At 37.5% G+C, this 17,957-nt stretch overlaps 1 protein-coding gene across 3 annotated transcripts in view; it reads left to right on the top strand.

Moving 5' to 3' along the window:
* The window catches only part of GPBP1 (GC-rich promoter binding protein 1), a 73,530-nt gene that overhangs the window by 38,975 nt on the left and 16,598 nt on the right, over nt 1-17,957 (top strand). For 2 of the 3 annotated variants that reach the window (XM_082725983.1, XM_082725984.1), the window contains exons 4-7: nt 7,715-7,838; nt 7,967-8,190; nt 12,259-12,325; nt 13,375-13,434. In XM_082725983.1, coding sequence (XP_082582109.1) covers nt 7,715-7,838; nt 7,967-8,190; nt 12,259-12,325; nt 13,375-13,434 — 475 coding nt within the window. The remainder of the gene's footprint in view (nt 1-7,714; nt 7,839-7,966; nt 8,191-12,258; nt 12,326-13,374; nt 13,435-17,957) is intronic. The other variant, XM_082725985.1, reaches the window with a different exon arrangement.

Here is a 17,957-nt window from a genome sequence, read left to right as displayed (position 1 = left end):
GTAAAAACAAAAACAAAAAATCTCTGTGGTATCCTGTTTGTTTATCTGTACTACATTTTATTTGTTTATTTAAGTTTAGATTGTTTATAATATTAAAAGTTTTGGCTACTATAGAGAAATTTTGCATTGAATATTCTTATGATATATCACCCTGTACACATGGGTAATAATTTTTTAGGCCACTGCTCCTCACACTTTAATGGATAAGAAAATAATCTGGGGGGGGGTGGTGGCGCCTGCGTGGCTCAGTTGGTTAAGCAGCTGCCTTTGGCTCAGGCCATGGTTCCAGGGTCCTGGGATCGAGCCCCACATCGGGCTTCCTGTTCAGCAGAGAGCCTGCTTCTCTCTCTCCCTCTGCCTGCTGCTCTGCTTACTTGTGCTCTCTACCTCTCTGTCAAATAAATAAAAAAAATCTTTAAAAAAAAAAAAAGAAAAGAATCTGGGAATTTTGTTAAAGTGCAGATTCTTATTTCATTAGTTCTTGGAGAGGGCCCAAGTTATAACAGTCTTCAAAGTGATGTTGATTTTGCTCGTTTGTAGACAACAGTTTCAGCAGAAGTCCCCAATGTAGATTGAGAAAAAAAAAATTGCTGGGACTTCATTAGATATTGCTAAATTCTTCATCTGCATGGTGTACTGACTTATACTCCTGAATGCTCTATATAACTATTCTCTTTAAATGCTTGCCAAAACTTTGTTAAATTATCACAGTCAACTTTTTTGCCAATCTTTGTCATAAAGTGTGTTTTCACTCTTTCTTGAACATCAAATTACATTTCTGTGAAACGCCACTTTGTATCTTCGTTACTTCTTTTGGATTCCTTTTCTTTTCACATCAGGACAATATACCTCTCTATACATGTATATATGTATTACATATATGTATGCACATACATCATTTTTAACATCTTTAAAGTTACAGTGTTTTTGGTCTTGCATGTATAATTCATTGGGTGTATTCAAGTATTTTGTAGTACTTGTTGGCTGTTTTAAATAATACTTACTTACTTAATTTATTTTTTATTAAGTAAACTCTATATCCAGCATGGGTCTTAAGCTCCAACCAATGAGCCAGCCGAGTGCCTCTAAGTGATAGCTTTATTACTGGGGTGTGTGGTAGAGCATGGGATTCTTTTTTTTTTTTTTTTTAAATATTTTATTTATTTATTTGACAGTGAGAGATCACAAGTAGGCAGAGAGGCGGGCAGAGAGAGAGGAAGGGAAGCAGGCTACCGGCTGAGCAGAAAGCCTGATGTGGGGCTCGATCCCAGGACCCTGAGATCATGACCTGAACTGAAGGCAGCGGCTTAACCCACTGAGCCACCCAGGCGCCCCAGAGCATGGGATTCTTAATCTTAGGATTTTGAGTTCAAGCCCCAGATGGGGCATAGTGTTTACTTAGAAAAATAATAAAAAGCTTTATTATTAAGTCTTTGTTACAGATCTACCTTTTTAGCCTTATTTCTTATTCTTACATTATTGTGTCTCTGAAGGGTCAGGGTTTTATCTTACTACCAAGCCAACATAGATGCTGGCAGGAGACACGAGACTCCTGGATCAAGGGCCAAGAACTTCATTACTTAATAGCATGACAAGCAGAATAAGCATGATGTTGGTTTTTCATGCCCCACCCCCAAACCTTTGGTAGTTGACATGGAAGGGTCCAGGTGGATGCCACACTTGGTGCTGCATGGGGTAATCTACTGCATTTGTAATAAGCCTGCTTTTTGTCCCAGAGAAGGATATTACCTATAATCCCTCAAATGTTGCTCACTGCAGACATAAACTTGAGAAATGGGACATACAAAGAGCAGTGAAGGCCTTACATTCTTGGCATACAAGAAGACTGGAAAAAAAATGCTCAGGGCCCCTGATGGTTTGCCTGTCCCAACAATGAACCCATCAACCCTACATGTTCTTGGCCAAACTTGGATTTTCATATGATTATACCACTCTGTCAGCCACTTTGATTATTCTGACCAAGGCTAAAACCAAATCCATTTAATTGATTATTCTAACCAAGGCTAAAATCAAATGCAATTAATTGTTTCATATAGCATTTAATTAAGGCTTCTGTTAACATCCCAAATAGCAGGGTAAGGCCACGATCTAGCTGGTGGTGAGCAGATCCTAGAGGGGACATGTAGGTGTTTCTTTGTTTTGTTTTATTTTGTTTTGTTTTTCTTCCAGCCAGCCAGTGTGTGGTCTAAGGCTTCTCTGTTACCAATTGAAATCCACTCAAGAGAGTTTAAACTGACCTGATTTTTGGTATCATTAACCTACAATTATAAGGACAATAGATGGGCCAAAAACCAGCTCTCAACCTCCTAGAAGCTAGCCTGTGGCTTATTTTCCCCACACATAAAAACATTGCACATTTCATTTTAGTTAGGGATTTGTTGATTTGGATTACTATTATTTGATTTGGATTACATTTTGATATTATTTACATATTATTTGATTATTTGATTACATGATTTGGATTACTATTACATTAGTTTGGTCAAGAATCATGGATTCAAGAATTTAGCCAATACTTGCAGCATCATTTGCCATATATAGCATAACTAGACGGTCAGGTGTTAGAGAATCATGAATTTTTATCATTCAGAATGCACTCAGGTTGTGCTGTTTTGTTTGGTTTTGCTTTTTTAAAGATTTTATTTATTTATTTGACAGAGTACAAGCAAGGGGAGTGGCAGGCAGAGGGTGAGGGAGAGGCAGGCTCCCTATTGAACAGAGAGCCTGTTGCAGGGCTCAGTCCCAGGACCCTGGGATCATGACCTGAGCTGAAGGCAGATGCTTCACTGACTAAGCTACCCAGTTGCCCCCAGGTTGTGCTGGTTTAGGTGTTTTTACACGTTCACATTCAGGAGCTGCTCTTGACATCAAGCACAGGAGAATAGTTAGGGACTGTTTATGGTCACATGAATTTTTCCGATTTCAGAGTATATGAGGATAGCACATTTAGCAATGGATCAGTGTTTTCTCCACCTTCTGTATGATTCAGGCAGTGGTGCTGGTTCTAGGAGATAGAGCATTAATTGTTCTCTTTACTTCCTGTACTTTCTGGAGTCAAAGATGCTCCCTCTAGCTAGAGTTTTTTCTTTCTACACCCATGAATTTGGTGTATTTTATTTGGATAGCTGACTTCACTTAAAGAAAAATTCCGTACTCACACCCAGATTTTTTATCTGGAAGAGTTGGATCCAAGTGGAATAAGGACATTTTTACATAACTGCAGAGACCAATTATAATACTCACCCTAGTCCACATTGGACACTGTACTGAATACTTGGTGAGAAGTGTACTGAAGCAAATGGTCACTATTTTCCTATAAAGGACCATGTCCCACCAAAAAGCGAATCCAGGTGCCCAAACCAAATTGAATTAATTGTTTCTTTTTGACCAAACCATCACTTTGAGAGGTAGCTTGGCCTGCAGTTTCTCTTAAGGGGAAGAAACATCATGTCAGGAGATAATCAAGGCAAAATTCTGGTATTTCAAAAATAGGTCTGTATAATTCATAACTTCACTTTTTAAAAAAATTTTTTAATCCTAACCACTACCTAAGAAGTGGCTAAGGAGAGATGATCTCTTTGGGTATGCTGCATTCGTTGACCAGAGTGTCTCATTAAAATGTGTGAAGAGGGGTGGGTGCCTGGGTAGCTCAGTCATTAAGCACCTGCCTTCAGCTCAGGTCATGATCCCAGGGTCCTGGGATCAAGCCCTGTATTCCCGTATCCTGCTCAGCAGGAAGCCTGCTTCTCCCTCTCCTACTCCCCCTGCTTGTGTTCCCTCTCTTGCTGTGTCTCTGTCAAATAAATAAAATATTTTTTAAAAATAAAGTGAAGAGTTAAGGAATGTAGAGTTACAGATTGTTCTGAATTGAGTGTTCATACAATTCCTGCTGTTTGGATAGTAGGAGGTGTAGAATGTTGAATAGTAGTATTTGAATATTGACCCATTACAGGTTGACCTTCATGATAAAAGATGTACTATTAGTGGAATATTGATGGTCCCAAAAAATGACATGGATTAATTTCAAGGATCACAGTCATGTGACCAGAGTTAGCCAGTCAGCTTGCAAAAGCAACACTGTAACCTGAAAAAATTTCCAACAGTGATGAAACACTTTTGATAGCTTCAAGAAGTGATCAAAGGTTTGATGTGTATTGTATAATGTGGGCTTCTTCATAGTGGGACAAATGGACCAACTTTTGGCAGGCTCACTGGTTAGCATGCAGGGAAGGCTTATACATCAGGAAGAATAAGTGGTCTATTTTGTGACTGGTCTGCATGTCTGTGTGATGATTGATTTAGGTAGCATGCTACGGACTTAAGCAATATTCTAATTTTAGTTGTTTATGCCAGCATATCTTAACTGTAAACATCTGAGTGATTCAGATTCTCTGAGCAGCAGCAGCAGCTTCAAAGTTCATAATCCCAAAGAATTACTTTTTTTATGCTAGTCTCTAGTTTTCAGGTGATCTACGAGATGACTTAGGACATTGGCAAGAGTCTAAGAGGCAGAAAAAACACAAAACGTCTGGTGGTTAAGACTTAACTTAGGGCCAGTGTTGTATTTTTCTTTTAGCCCATTATGACACTGATCCACTTGGTCTTCCAGAGTTGTTGAGGTGGAATGGCTGCTGCCACCCAGTGGACACTGTTCTCTTTCCTCTTTTAATGCAGTTGAATCGGCACTGAACCAGACCTAGGCATTTAGGGGACTATGATTTGAGAGCATTATTGAACCAGGAGCTTGTTATACTGTCAGGGAGGGGAATAAGGTTTACCCCCAAAAAGGCAGCTGCCACTTCATACAAAACAGATGTTCCAGTGGCCAGGTCAGCTGCATGCTCAAATACTTTCCATTTGATCAAGAGCTGTAATGGTCCCCCTTTTCTGTTCTTAGTTTGAGTTCACTTTCATTTAAGAGCTCAGTAGGGCAGGAACCATATACCCTTTAAAAAAGGGGTGTACATGGCAGGCACATGGCAGTGCTGTACTGGGAAATAGCCTCTCCGAATATTCCACTACTCATCAAATTTTCAAACTATATCTCTGACCCCCCCACCCTTCTTCCTTCTGGGGGCCTATAGTGTTTTTGCTAGACTACCTGGAAGGGGACAGGAATCACCCATCATCCTGTGGTATTTCCTGAATGGAAGAATTTTGAGCATTTTCAGTATAAGTATGTAACAGTTAGTACAAGGTTAAAACACAAAAACAATAGTACATTGAATTGCCCTAAAAGCCTCACCTGCAGGATCACTTAAGTTTGTCTTTCCGATTGCTAAATTTTCTTTAAAAATTGGGGCATCTTTTCGTACTACAGTAAGAAGCACAGACTGAGAAGTTTTGTACAAGCACTTCAGGATTAAAATCCAAGCTTTTGGGAGATTACATGATTTCTTCATCTGTGAATGAGGGTGGAGAAGATAACTCCTTTGGGGACTGCATGCATGGTTTGTAGGCATATTGTTTCTCTTCTGATTCTTCAACCCATGGTTGATGTTGTTTCTTCTGTGTACCTTCTGGCTTCAGCACAGAAGGGCCTTTCCTGTCCTCATGTACCATGCTGACATATTCTTTCCCATATTCCTCAATATTTTCAGGCACCACATGCTTAGAACTGTCTCATTCCTCATGGGAGTTGGTAGATGATGACTTGAGCATGTGTTTCTCACAGAGTTATAAAAGTTTGTCCCTTTCCTTAAATATCAGCATACTTGACATTCTCGTCAAAGCCGCTAAGGTTGATATAGTGGGGAGGGGAGGGACCAGGGAGTATAAAGGGCACAGAACACTTCCACTCTAGAAGCTAGGTTCTGCATTTGTTTTGTTTTCAGGTAGACCGTAGCCTTAACAAATTTTCTTCTGATGACTTTTTAATCTTTGTAAAACTCTGTAGCCTCATTGCTGTCCTCTTTTTAATCTTTGGAGTTGTATTGGCTTAGCAGCCACAGCCATGTTGCCTTTCAGATGGGACCCCATTGTCCTAAAAATCCCAGTGTTTTACTTGGGAGAATTACCAAACCTAAAGCACTTTTGGATACCTTGTTTCAGTTCTACTCTTTGCCAGTTGAGTAGACCCTTACTTTGAGGGACCCTTACTTTCATTCATGACTTGGATGACAGCAGTTGCTGTCAGAATCTTGAGAGTCTTTGCCTATGCCCTAACGCAGCCTGGAGACCCTTGTATTTATTTTTTCCAGAAAATTAAGCTCTGTTAGCGTTACATCCTCACCACCCAGACTTTTAGGGGTCTGTGAATGGTTTTCATCTTACCCCTACTTGAAGGCCTACCATAGTAACCTGTTACTGTTTCATGGATACTGGGTGAAGATATGAAATAATCAAGGGGACTTTATTTTTCATGGCACAAAAAACAGCATGAGGATGAGGTTGGGGGCAGTACGGGAGCAGCATCAACAAGTCCCACAGTATGTATCAGTGTGGAGGAGCCCGATGGATGACATGGTGATGTGCAGTGGGTTTACATTGCAACGGAGAGACTCTGCTCATCGTCCTGGAGGTGGTTGTAAATAAGTCCAGCCCAGAGTCAGGGCACTTTAAGAAAAGGTTCGAAGTTTTGATTATGATCTTATCAGATTAATGGGTTAATACTGAGAAAGAACAGTAACCTTTATAAAAAGTTGTTACAAACACTTTATGGTTTTTATAGATAGCTAATTTTTAAAAATAGTTTTTTATTTACTTATTTTGTTAAAAGCTTTTATTTAGGGGCACCTGGGTGGCTCAGTCTGTTAATGTGTCTTCCTTTGCTTGGATCGTGATTCCAGGGTCTGGAATTGAGCCCCGTGTGGTTGGGCTGCTTGCCCATCAAGGAGCCTGCTTCTCCCTCTCTCTTTGCCTCCTGCTCCCCTAGCTGGTGTGTGCGTGCATGCTTGCTTGTGCGCTCTCTCTCTGACAAATACATAAAATCTTAAAAAGAAAAAAAAAAGATTATTTGAGTGAGTGAACATGAGCAAGGGGCAGGGGGGAGAGGCAGAGGGAGAAGCAGACAGATATCCGGCTGAGCAGGGGCCCCACAATGTGGGGCTTGATCCCAGGACCCTGAGATCATGACCTGAGCTGAAGGCAGATGCTTAACCAACATAGCCATCTAGGGGCCCCTAAAAATAGTTTTTATACATTTTTTTTAAGATTTTATTCATAAGTAATTTCTCCATCCAGCCTGGGACTCAAACTTAGAACCTTGAGATCAAGAGTTACATGCTCCACTGACTGAGCCTGCTAGGTTCCTCCATATAATATTTGGTAATTTTTAAAAAACATTTGTTTTGGGGAAGAGGAGTTTGGAAATAAATCTGAAGAACTTAGAATTTTAGCTTCATTTGCCATAACTTTCTGATACTAAAGAAAACCTTGAGCTATTTATATTTAAATCAAGTAATATATGATATGGAGTTTCTACATTTTGTTATGTAAGAGAAGTACACTCTGTTTGCCTTGTTTCCCTTAGAGTGGCATTTTATTTTTAAAGTTTTTGGGTAAGTAGATGTCGCTAAGCTCTTTCAGAATGATTTCCATTAGACAAAATAAACCAGCAATGGAATCTATCTTAATAAGTTACAGTTATGTAAATTGAAAGTAACTACAGAATGTTCTTAACCATTTAGAGTTTTTGAAATAAATTAAGCCAGGTTCTGTATGTATGTTCACCTGTGGGCTTACTTTGTTTCAGTCGTCAATAAATTTTGAGAAGCATTCTGAAAACTTTTCATGGACAGAAAATCGTTATGATGTGAATCGTCGACGACACAACTCTTCAGATGGCTTTGATTCTGGTATTGGACGTCCTAATGGAGGTAAAATTTGCTAAGAAATAAAAGTTTAAGGATAATTTTCTTCATGTTCTTTTAAGAATGTTGATATGATTCAATATTTAAGCAAAACCATCTTTGAATTTATAATACTTTACCATTATTAAATAAAGGTAATTTTGGAAGGAAAGAAAAAAATGGATGGCGGATGCATGGAAGAAATGGTACTGAAAACATAAATCATCGAGGGGGATACCATGGTGGAAGTTCCCGTTCTCGTAGCAGTATTTTCCATTCTGGAAAAAGCCAAGGACTACATGAAAACAGCATACCTGACAACGAAACAGGGCGGAAAGAAGACAAGAGAGAACGTAAACAGTTTGAGGCTGAGGATTTTGTAAGTTTCTTGTAGTTTTAATACAAACGAGGTTTCCGCAAGTGCCATTTTAGTCTTAAGGCTTTCTCATGAGATTTTGTCATTATGATTCATTCTTCATAGAAATCACACCAGACAGGTTCAATTATTTTTTTTTTATTTTTAAGTTATTTATTTATTTATTAAAGATTTATTTATTCTAGAGTGGGTGGGTGCATGCATGCTTGAGTAGGAGCAGGTGAAGGGCTGAGGGGAGAAAATCTCAAGTGGATTCCCTGTAGACTGTGAGTCTGTTGCGGGGCTGGATCTTATGACCCTGGGATAAATTATCTGAGCTGAAATTTAAGAGTCAGATACTCAATTGACAGAGCCACCCAGCTTGCCTGTCCCCCCTCCCGCCCCCCCAGGTTCAATTATTTTTAATCTTTACCTTTGTGAGGCTCTTTGTTTATATAATTTTCCACTTTCTCCTCCTACTTTCCTGTGTTGTGTCTTATGGCAAGATCTTTTAAAAACTTTCATTTCTAAAACACTTTTAAGCTTTTGGAAAGAATTTTTCTTTTTTTTTAAAGATTTTATTTGATAGAGATCACAAGTAGGCAGAGAGGCAGGCAGAGAGAAGGAGGAAGGGAAGCAGGCTCCCCGCTGAGCAGAGAGCCTGATTTGGGCTTTGATCCTAGAACCCTGGGATCATAACCTGAGCCAAAGGCAGGGGCTTTAACCCACTGAGCCACCCAGGCACCCTGAAAAGAATATTTTACCAGTATGTTCTGTTCAGATTCTCTCTTTTTAAATAATACTTGATTATTCATACATTGCTCTTAAGCTAATTCTGCGATAAACTCTCCTTATCTTTCAAGTACTATATTCCAAAGTTTATTAATAGTCAGAGAAGGCAAACTAATTGTTGACCTAGGTTCGATATAATTAGAAATGTTAACTCTACTCTTGGGGTGCCTGGGTGGCTCCGTCAATTGAGGTTGAGCGGTTGAGCATCTGTCTTCGGCCTGGGTCATATTCCCAGGGTCCTGGAGTCGAGCCCCACATTGGTGTGCCTGCTTAGCGGGGACTGTGCTTTTCTCTCTTCCTCTTCCTCTGCCCGCGCTTGCTCTCTCTAAAATCTTGAAAACAAAAAACAAAACAAATCGCAAGAAATGTTAACTCCACTCTTAAAAACAAGTATGAACTGGATGCCTGGGTGACTTAACAGACTTGTTAAGCATCTGTCTTTGGTGCAGGTCCATGATCCCAGAGTCCTGGGATCAAGTCCCACTTTGGGTTCCCTGCTTGGTGGGGAGCCTGTTTCTCTGCCCCTCCCCTGGCTAGTGCACGCTCTCTCTCTCTGTCTCTAAAATAAAATCTTTAAAAAAAAAAGTACAAACTATTCAGAAACAATTTTCTTAATTTTTCCTTATTTTTAAGTCTCACTGTGTGGGTGGCTATCTAAACACTGTCCTTCTCCAGTTGTGTAAAAAATTGATCTAGTGTAAAATCTTATTTATCTAGTATTTTTTGTTGTTCTTCCCTGGTAATTTATTTTTCTGTATATACACTCATTTTTCATTCTGTATCTATTTGAGTGTCTCTGTGAATCCAGCTGTCAATACATAGAACAAGGTAGCAAAGTGCTTACTTAATCTCAGTGAATTTCTATTCTGTTAGATACGTTCATGACATAAAAAGAAGTAATTAGTATTTTGCAGAGAATTTAGGTAAGAAGTGACTGGGTGGCTACTTGGGAGGTCAGGAGAGGTTTCTCTAGGGAAGTGACATTTAAACTGGGATATACTTGTTAAGGAGTGAGCTTTGTTAAAACTGGAAGGAAGAGGAAGAATTAGTGCAGAGGCCTAACTAAGGTTGGGAGTGAGCTTGTAATGTTTAAGGGATAAAAGTTAGGTCAGTAATGGATAGTGATTATTAAACCAGGTTAGAGAGGTAGCAAGAGGTTTTGATTGATTAGGACTTTGGCAGATAAAGGTAAGGACTTAGTGTTTAATTACAGATGCAGTAGGAGGAAGCCCTTTTGGAAGAAAATCATTTGATCTCATTTTAATTTTTTAGAAGACTTTCAGTTATTGGATCTTGAATGGATTACAGGGAGAGCAGGGAGACCAATTAGGAAGTGGTTGATGATGGCTTGACTTGGGCAGCTATGATTAATGAAAATAATTTTGTTTATGTTTTGATGGTAGTTTGGGTGGAGGGTACAAGCAAGTCAAAGAATTTGATAGATTGGATTTGGGCAGGGGAGTAGTGAGAGAAAGAGAACAACAAAATAATATTCAAAGGTCCTGTAGTGAAGTAACTTTGGAATTGCTATGCCTTCCCATTTTGGTGGTTCATTTTTCCCATAAGATAGAATTTTTATAATATAAACAAACAAGGAGTGGACATAGTATGCTCTCAGTGTTACAGAGGTTAAATGAATAATGCAGTAAATCACTGCAAAACAGGGTTGTGACACACAACAAGCATCCAGTGAAACCTTGTTGCTGCCATTACTGTCTCACCCCCACTTCTGAAATGGTGATCCCAGCCCTGAAGATAGATAGACTTACAAGGTAATTTCTAATGCTGTATTTTTTAGAAATCACCTATAGCTTCCACCAAAGTCTTTTGATACCTTACTTAGTTTGTATCGAGAAATCATACTCGTATGCATGCATACTCTTTTGGGACTTTACAGTAATGTTAACAGTGTTAATAGTTCACTTTCGTGGGTAAGTAAAACACATTAGGATTCCTTTTATTCAGCATGTTAAGTACCTTTAAGGCAGTCTGTGTTGCTGGGTAATATGGAAAATATCTGCCTGGAAATTTAGGATTCTGAAATTAGTTTTAGAGAGCACATTCATTGCTCAACTCAGTTTTTTAATACCCTGTGAATTACCTGTTGAAATAAAAATTTGTACTTTGAGTGTGTTAACTAGTGCATCCAGCAGTGAAAACCTAACAACTGTTGCCCCAGTGAGTAGTATGATTTTTCTCTTCCTTGCTCTTAACCTTAGGCTGAGAGGATAATTTTTCTAGTTGGTGCAAAGACGACATTGTCTTATGTTTTGCTCTGTTTTTTTTGTTTGTTTGTTTGTTTGTTTTAATTCACATATTTTTTTCAGATAGTTGAGGATAAGAATATTTATGTATTTATTTTTAAAAATACTTTGAGAGAGAGGAAGAGAGAGAACAAGCCAGAGGGAAGAGGGAGCAGCAGGGAGCCCAGTGCGGGGCTTGGCCTCAGGACCCTGGGATCATGACCCAAACAGAAGGTAGCCGCTTAACTGACTGAGCCACCCAGGTGCCCCAAGGTTAAGAATATTTGTTTGCCCTCTAGAAGTGAGGATAGTAACATTCTGATGGTTAGCAGAATAAGTTGGAAGTAAGGTTTATGAATAGTCTTTTAATAGTTAAGTGTTGATTGTGCATACCAGGTGTGTGTGGTTGTTGTTGTTGTTGTTTTAATTAATTTATGTGAGAGAATGTGCTGAGTGTGTGCCTGAGAGGGGGAGTGACTGGGGTGGGTAGAATCTCAAGCAGACTTCCTTGCTAAGTGCGTGCTAGGACCCTCATGGGGCTCCATCCTGGGACCCATGAGATCATGATCTAAGTTGAAACTGAGTTGGTTGCTCAACCAGTTGAGCCACCCAGGTGCCCCTTCAGTATGGTTTTGAGATTACTTTTAAAAGGTTTATTTATTTATTTTTTTAAAGATTTATTTATTTGACAGTGTGTGCGTGCCCAAGCTGGGGGTGGCAGGCTCCCTGTGGGATCCTAACATAGGTCTTGATCCCAGAACCCTGGGATCATGACCTGAGCCCAATGCAGATGTTTAACCAGCTAAGCCACCCAGGTTCCCTTAAAAGGTTTAATTTTAAAATATGTGGTCAGAGGGGCGCCTGGGTGGCTCAGTCTGTAAGTGTCTTCAGTGTCCTGCTCAGCAGAAAGCCTGCTTCTCCCTCTCTCACTTCCCCTGCTTGTGTTCTCTCTCTCTCGTGGTGTCTCTGTCAAATAAATAAATAAATAAAATCTTAAAAAAGAAAATGTGGGCATTGTGACTTTTTGTTTTATTCTTTTTATTCTGATTTCTTTCAGCCGTCTTTAAATCCTGAATATGAGAGAGAACCAAATCAGAATAAATCTTTAGCTGCAGGTGTATGGGGTAAGTGATTTTTAATCTATCTTTGAGGGGTATAAAATGTTACTTGTAGGTTCTACTTTTTTCTGTTTTTAAAAATATATAGCCTGGAATTAATTTACTCTTTTAAATATGTTTTTGAGTGCTCAGCTACATAAAAAGGTAGCACTTAATCTTTTACAAACAAGATACTGGGATAGAAAGAGTTTGATGTGAAATACTTGATTTGCACATATTAGTACCATTAAGTATACTCGTGAGTTTAGTTTTTCTTTGTAAGGGTTGTAAGTTAATGTAATCAATGTCATTTCAAGAGCAGCCTGATAATCTAAGGAAACAAAAACTTAGTTTAAATTAATTTTTAGTTTTTCGCAGTTGAAAACTTACTTAACTGGAAAGATAAGTACTTCTAATCGTGTGACATAAAATTAATCTTTTTACTTAAGAAAATGGTTATACATAGAGAGTATTAAATAATTGTATAAATTTGCCTATAGAACTAATCTGTGTTTGAAATTATTTGCCTTTTTGATTGTCAAAGCTTAATGACATTTTTTGGGTAATAACTCCCTTTTCATTAAAACTGAGTTTAATTTGATAGCATCTTAAAGAAGATTAAACTGCACTCATAGTATAAATCAGACAGCTTTTTAAAGATTCAAGTGAAGTTTAAAATAATGGAAAAATTTTAAATACGAAGATTTGATACCTGAAAAATTAATTATTTGATGCCAAATTCAAAGGTGATGAATCCACTTTGGAACTTATACACATGTTCATTTGTATTTTCCTATTGAAAATTATCAACTTACCAAAACAAAAGGATTGTGGCTTGTGATAGCATACTAGTCCTAATGACAAAGGCATTATTTTAAACTTTGCCACTTCCTCTGCTGTTCTTTATTGTATTTATGGGGTGATACTCTGGGGAGTTACTTTGTTTTCTTTTAATCTCCCGATTTATTTAAGGGCTTTTTGAGGGTGGGGGTGGGGGTGGCAGGACACTGTTAGAACCATGTGAATGGCATTGTTTTTTCTGTATTGCAAATTAGTATTTCTACCACTCTCCCCAGGCCTACACGCCCAGACACACACATACCCAACCAAAAAAATCTCCCAAGCTCCTCTCTTAGGTATGTTTCCTTATTATTCAGTTTTTCTGGGAACAGCTGATTGCTTAAGAATATAGAACCACCTGGAAGGTGTTAAATAGAATCTCTAAGAAATTAGGAATAATTTGGATTTGATTAGAATGAAAGTAAATAAAAAATCAATGTCAGTGAGCATTTGTCATATAAAACTACCTGTAGATACGATTGGTACTGATCCTTGGTTAATTTAATAATTTTAGAAATGATTTAAAGGCAAATACATCTTTGAAAATATTGAGAATAAAATGTATTAATATAAAGATTTTGGTTCTACTGTTTCAGGGTTGGTCTAAGGATTTTGAGCACTAGTTGAAAAGATGTTTAAAAGGAAGATGTACTCTTTACTGTGCCTTAGGTAAACTAAGAAGTGTGTCTGCATTAGAAAAAAGAAAATGGTTAATTGTGGCTTGATCAACTGTTAAATTCCCAGTACTTCCCATAGAATACAATGAGATTTTCATTGTATTACACTTCACTATTCCTTTCTCACTTCCCCTCCGGGTTCCCAAATACTGTTTCCCCATTGCAACATTTAAAATAACAATGTTCCTGAGGAAGACATGAGAGAATTTTAGGAAAGACTTCAATAGAACTTTTCTAGTGCTACTTCCTTCAGGTAAGTAAAAATTTAATAACAGAATGTAATATGTAATAAAAAACAAACTAGGTTGTCCCTGAAACTGTCCTTCCATAGATCAGAAATTGCAAGAGTAAACAGTATCCCAACTGGGGGAAAAAAAACACCTTGAGGAAAAATAATTATCTTGCTTAAAATACAGTTACATAAGTTTAATTCTACTTAGAATTTAATCAGCTTTTTTGGAAACACCTTCATGTAGCTTTTATCTGTGACTTCTTTATTGTTCTGATCTTAATTAGGATCACTGTTCTTAGGTACCTAAGATTAATGCTTACTAAATTAATCTATCTCTAGGTCCTTATTAATTTAAAACTAAAAGAAAAAGGTACTTGAGTGTGCCTGTGACAATTTTAAAAAAGTAAGTTGTGTGACTGATTTATTTGGGAGGTGAGAAAGAGAAAAAACAATGTGTATTTGTATGCTGTTTGAGACACAGTTTGTGACTGTTGATACGTATGTTTTCAGAGGTCCTACTGGCTATTTTTGTGTTGATGAATTATGTCAGCAGTACATTACAGGCAGAGGCTAACATTTAGTACTTAGTTACTAAATAATGAAAAATTTCATTCACTAGTAATTAACTAAAGCATAGTCGTGTTTCCGCCCAGCATTTATTTTTGTGTCTGTTCCTTGATAACTTGATCTTTCCTGATTTTTGCTCATATTTGATAATGCTACTTAAGAGTACCAAGGTTCATTTTTAAGCATTTTTATTTGTTTAACTTTCTAAAAGCAAATTAGTGACTATTTGTTAAGATAGGTTATTTTCTATATAATAAGTATAAAAATCTGTGATGGAATTTTAGAGAATTCCAGTGATATTAGCCAAAAGCATCAGATTGGGTGACATGATTATATTGAATTAGATCATGATGACAACCAGTTTTATTTTTCTTTTTAATGAACTTTGTAAATAGAGTTAAGAGAAAGGAATAATCCTTCTTGAATTTCTTTGTAAAAGCATTTAGTTGGTAGTTTATGTGTGGAAATGGCTCCACTTTTCCAGTAATATCTTATATGAAAATAGTTGTTAAACTGTAACAAGAAGAAAAAGGTATTGTAGCGTATCTTCAAGGTTGAGAAGGGAAAATTAGTAAGATTTTATTAGACGTTTTGACAAGTAAATTTCAGTGGGTCAGAGTTAGAAATATTATTTATTCATCATGTAAGTTACTCTTTTGAGAAGTGTGAGTAATGTAGGGGACCTTGTTCAGGTAAAACACCATACACCCCTACTCTTGGCATAAATTACAAGTTAATGAATCTCATTTGTTTGAAACTCCCATTACTATAAATCAAATCAGGTATGTACATTAAATTAAAAAAAATTGAAAACCAAAAAGATTAAAATAGCATCAATTTATATAAATCAGAAACAGATTTTTGTGCATTAAAATTAGTGTTCACAGTAGGAATTTGTCTTAATTTGCTGTGGTACAGATTGAGTTTGATATTTGTGTATTATTGTGTCTTATGTAACTAAATTTCCTCTTCAGAGTAGTGTGAAAATTTCTCGTTTAATTCACCCACTTGGCTCTTTTGCTTTTGTTCAAATTGCCTCTTCTCTTAGATCAAGATAATAAGGAACCTAAGTCAGTAACTTAGCATCAGGAAACAGTGGACTTTGACCTCATTTGATAGTATGCACTTAAAACAGGCTTCTCATTCAGAACATTTAGTTATAGGCCTATTTGTAGTATTTTTAGTTGGGGATGGTAAACATTTTGCAGTATTTGGCCTAGTCGTACTTTAATTTCCATTTTTTCCACTAGTATAATATAGTGATTAAGGGTATTTGCTTTTGAATCAGATAGACCTGCGTTCAAACATTAGGTTTTCCCTAATGGTTATTCAGACTTTGGGCAGATGATCTGAGTGAATTTTCTGTGAGATGAGGATGATCACAATAATCTGTAATGAAAAAAAATTGTTAATATTGGATAAAATATTTAAACTGTGTAAAATCGATCTTTTATAAAATCCTTGATCACATTACACGTGTAATGATTGTTAGCTAAGTAATGTTCAAATCTAGTAAGCAGTATGTATTCCAATAGATTTATTAAAAAGCAAAAGGAATTATTTTTTTCTTTTATAATATGTATTCATTTGACAGAGAGAGACCACAAGTAGCAAAGCAATGGAGAGAGAGAGAAGGGAAAAGCAGGCTCCCCGCTGAGCAGAGCGCTCGATGTGGGGCTTGATCCCAGGACTCTGGGATCATGATCTGAGCCTAAGGCAGAGGCTCAACCCACTGAGCCACCCAGGCGCCCCAGCAAAAGGAATTTTAAGTGAGAGATCAAAGAATAGACTGAATCAGAAAATCCATACAAGATACCTACATGGAGAGTAGTGAAAGAGGATGAAAAATTGAGATGTCCTCTTTTAACTGTACACGTTTCCAAATTATTTTGTCCTACAGATAGCACTATTTTAATTAAAACTTTTTCTCCAAAGAATTGAGCTAGTCCTCCTCCCACCATTGACTTTGTATTTAAGGAAAAAGATTATTATATTCATAGATCTTAGGAGAGCATAAATAACAAGATAATAAAAGGATATTTAAGGTCAGTTTTTGTCAGATTACAGTTTGTGAGGATACTGGAAAATGATGGTATGAAAATCTTAAGCCAATATTTGTTGCCTTGTATTCAGGTGTTTTTTATTTTTATTTTTATTTTTTTTAAAGATTTTATTTGAGAGAGGGGGAGAGAGAGCAAGAGATCCTGAGTAGGGTGAGGGACTGAGGGAGAAGCAGACTCCTTGCTGACCAGGAAGCCTACCCTGGGGTTCCATCCTAGGACTCAGGGAGCATGACCTGAACCAAAAGTGGATGCCTAACTGACTGAGCCACCCAGTATCTCTGCCTCCAGGTGTTTTAAACTTATATTTAAAAGAGAATACCTGCTTATATGAGCTTGAGATAATAAGGTCATGTAGAAGAAAGTCCCTGAGATGACTTACTTTCTAGTTTTATTTTATTTTTTTTAATTTAAGTGTTAAAGTCTTTAACCAGTACGTAAATTTTGTCTTTTAAATAATAAGCAGTTTGGGTTTTTTCATATCATTTACTGGTTGACCAAGTAAAAAATGAAGAAAGTATAGAAGGAAACATTGGATACTGTTTGAATCCAAAAGCTTCAGTACTTGGAAGATTTATGTCAGGAGAATTTGTAGAGAGAATCTGAACAGATGAACATTTGACCTTTGAACAGTGCAAGAGTTGGGAACCTTGATGCCCCCTCCCACCTAAGTTGAAGATCTATGTATAACTTTTAACCCCCCCAACTTCTAATAGTTAATTATTGTTTGGAAGCCTTATACTCTTAGTACAGGCAATTAACACATATTTTGTATATTACATGTATTATAATGTTGTTGGTTTTTTTTTTTAAATTTTATTCACATTTTAGAGAGCACGAGAGGGGGGAGGGTCAGAGGGAGAAGCAGACTCCCTGCTGAGCAGGGAGCCCAGCGTGGGACTCCATCTCAGAACCCTGGGATCATGACCTGAGCCGAATGCAGGTGCCAACTGACTCGAAGCCACCCAGGCGCCCACATGTATTATATATTAAGTTCATTGGAGAAAAGAAAACCTGCATATAGGTGGACTGGTGCAGTTCAGACCTTGTTATTCAGGGGTCAGCTGTAATACAAAGTGAATATAAATGACTCGAATTAAGTTTGGCAGTTAGTGCTGTCATCATCATCACCCTTCATATTACTTTTATGATACGATTGCTATTAACATGTTCTCATTTTTATTTTTATTTATTTATTTTGAGATAGAGCCTGTAGGTGGGGAGAGGGAGAGAATCTCAAGCAGACTTGGAGCCTGACGAGGGGCTTTGTCTCAGGACCCTGA

The sequence above is a fragment of the Mustela nivalis genome (genome assembly GCF_964662115.1).
Source record: "Mustela nivalis genome assembly, chromosome: 3".
Lineage (NCBI taxonomy): Eukaryota > Metazoa > Chordata > Mammalia > Carnivora > Mustelidae > Mustela > Mustela nivalis.
Note: the sequence above shows the minus strand (reverse complement) of the source record. Positions and strands in the feature narration are given on the sequence as shown.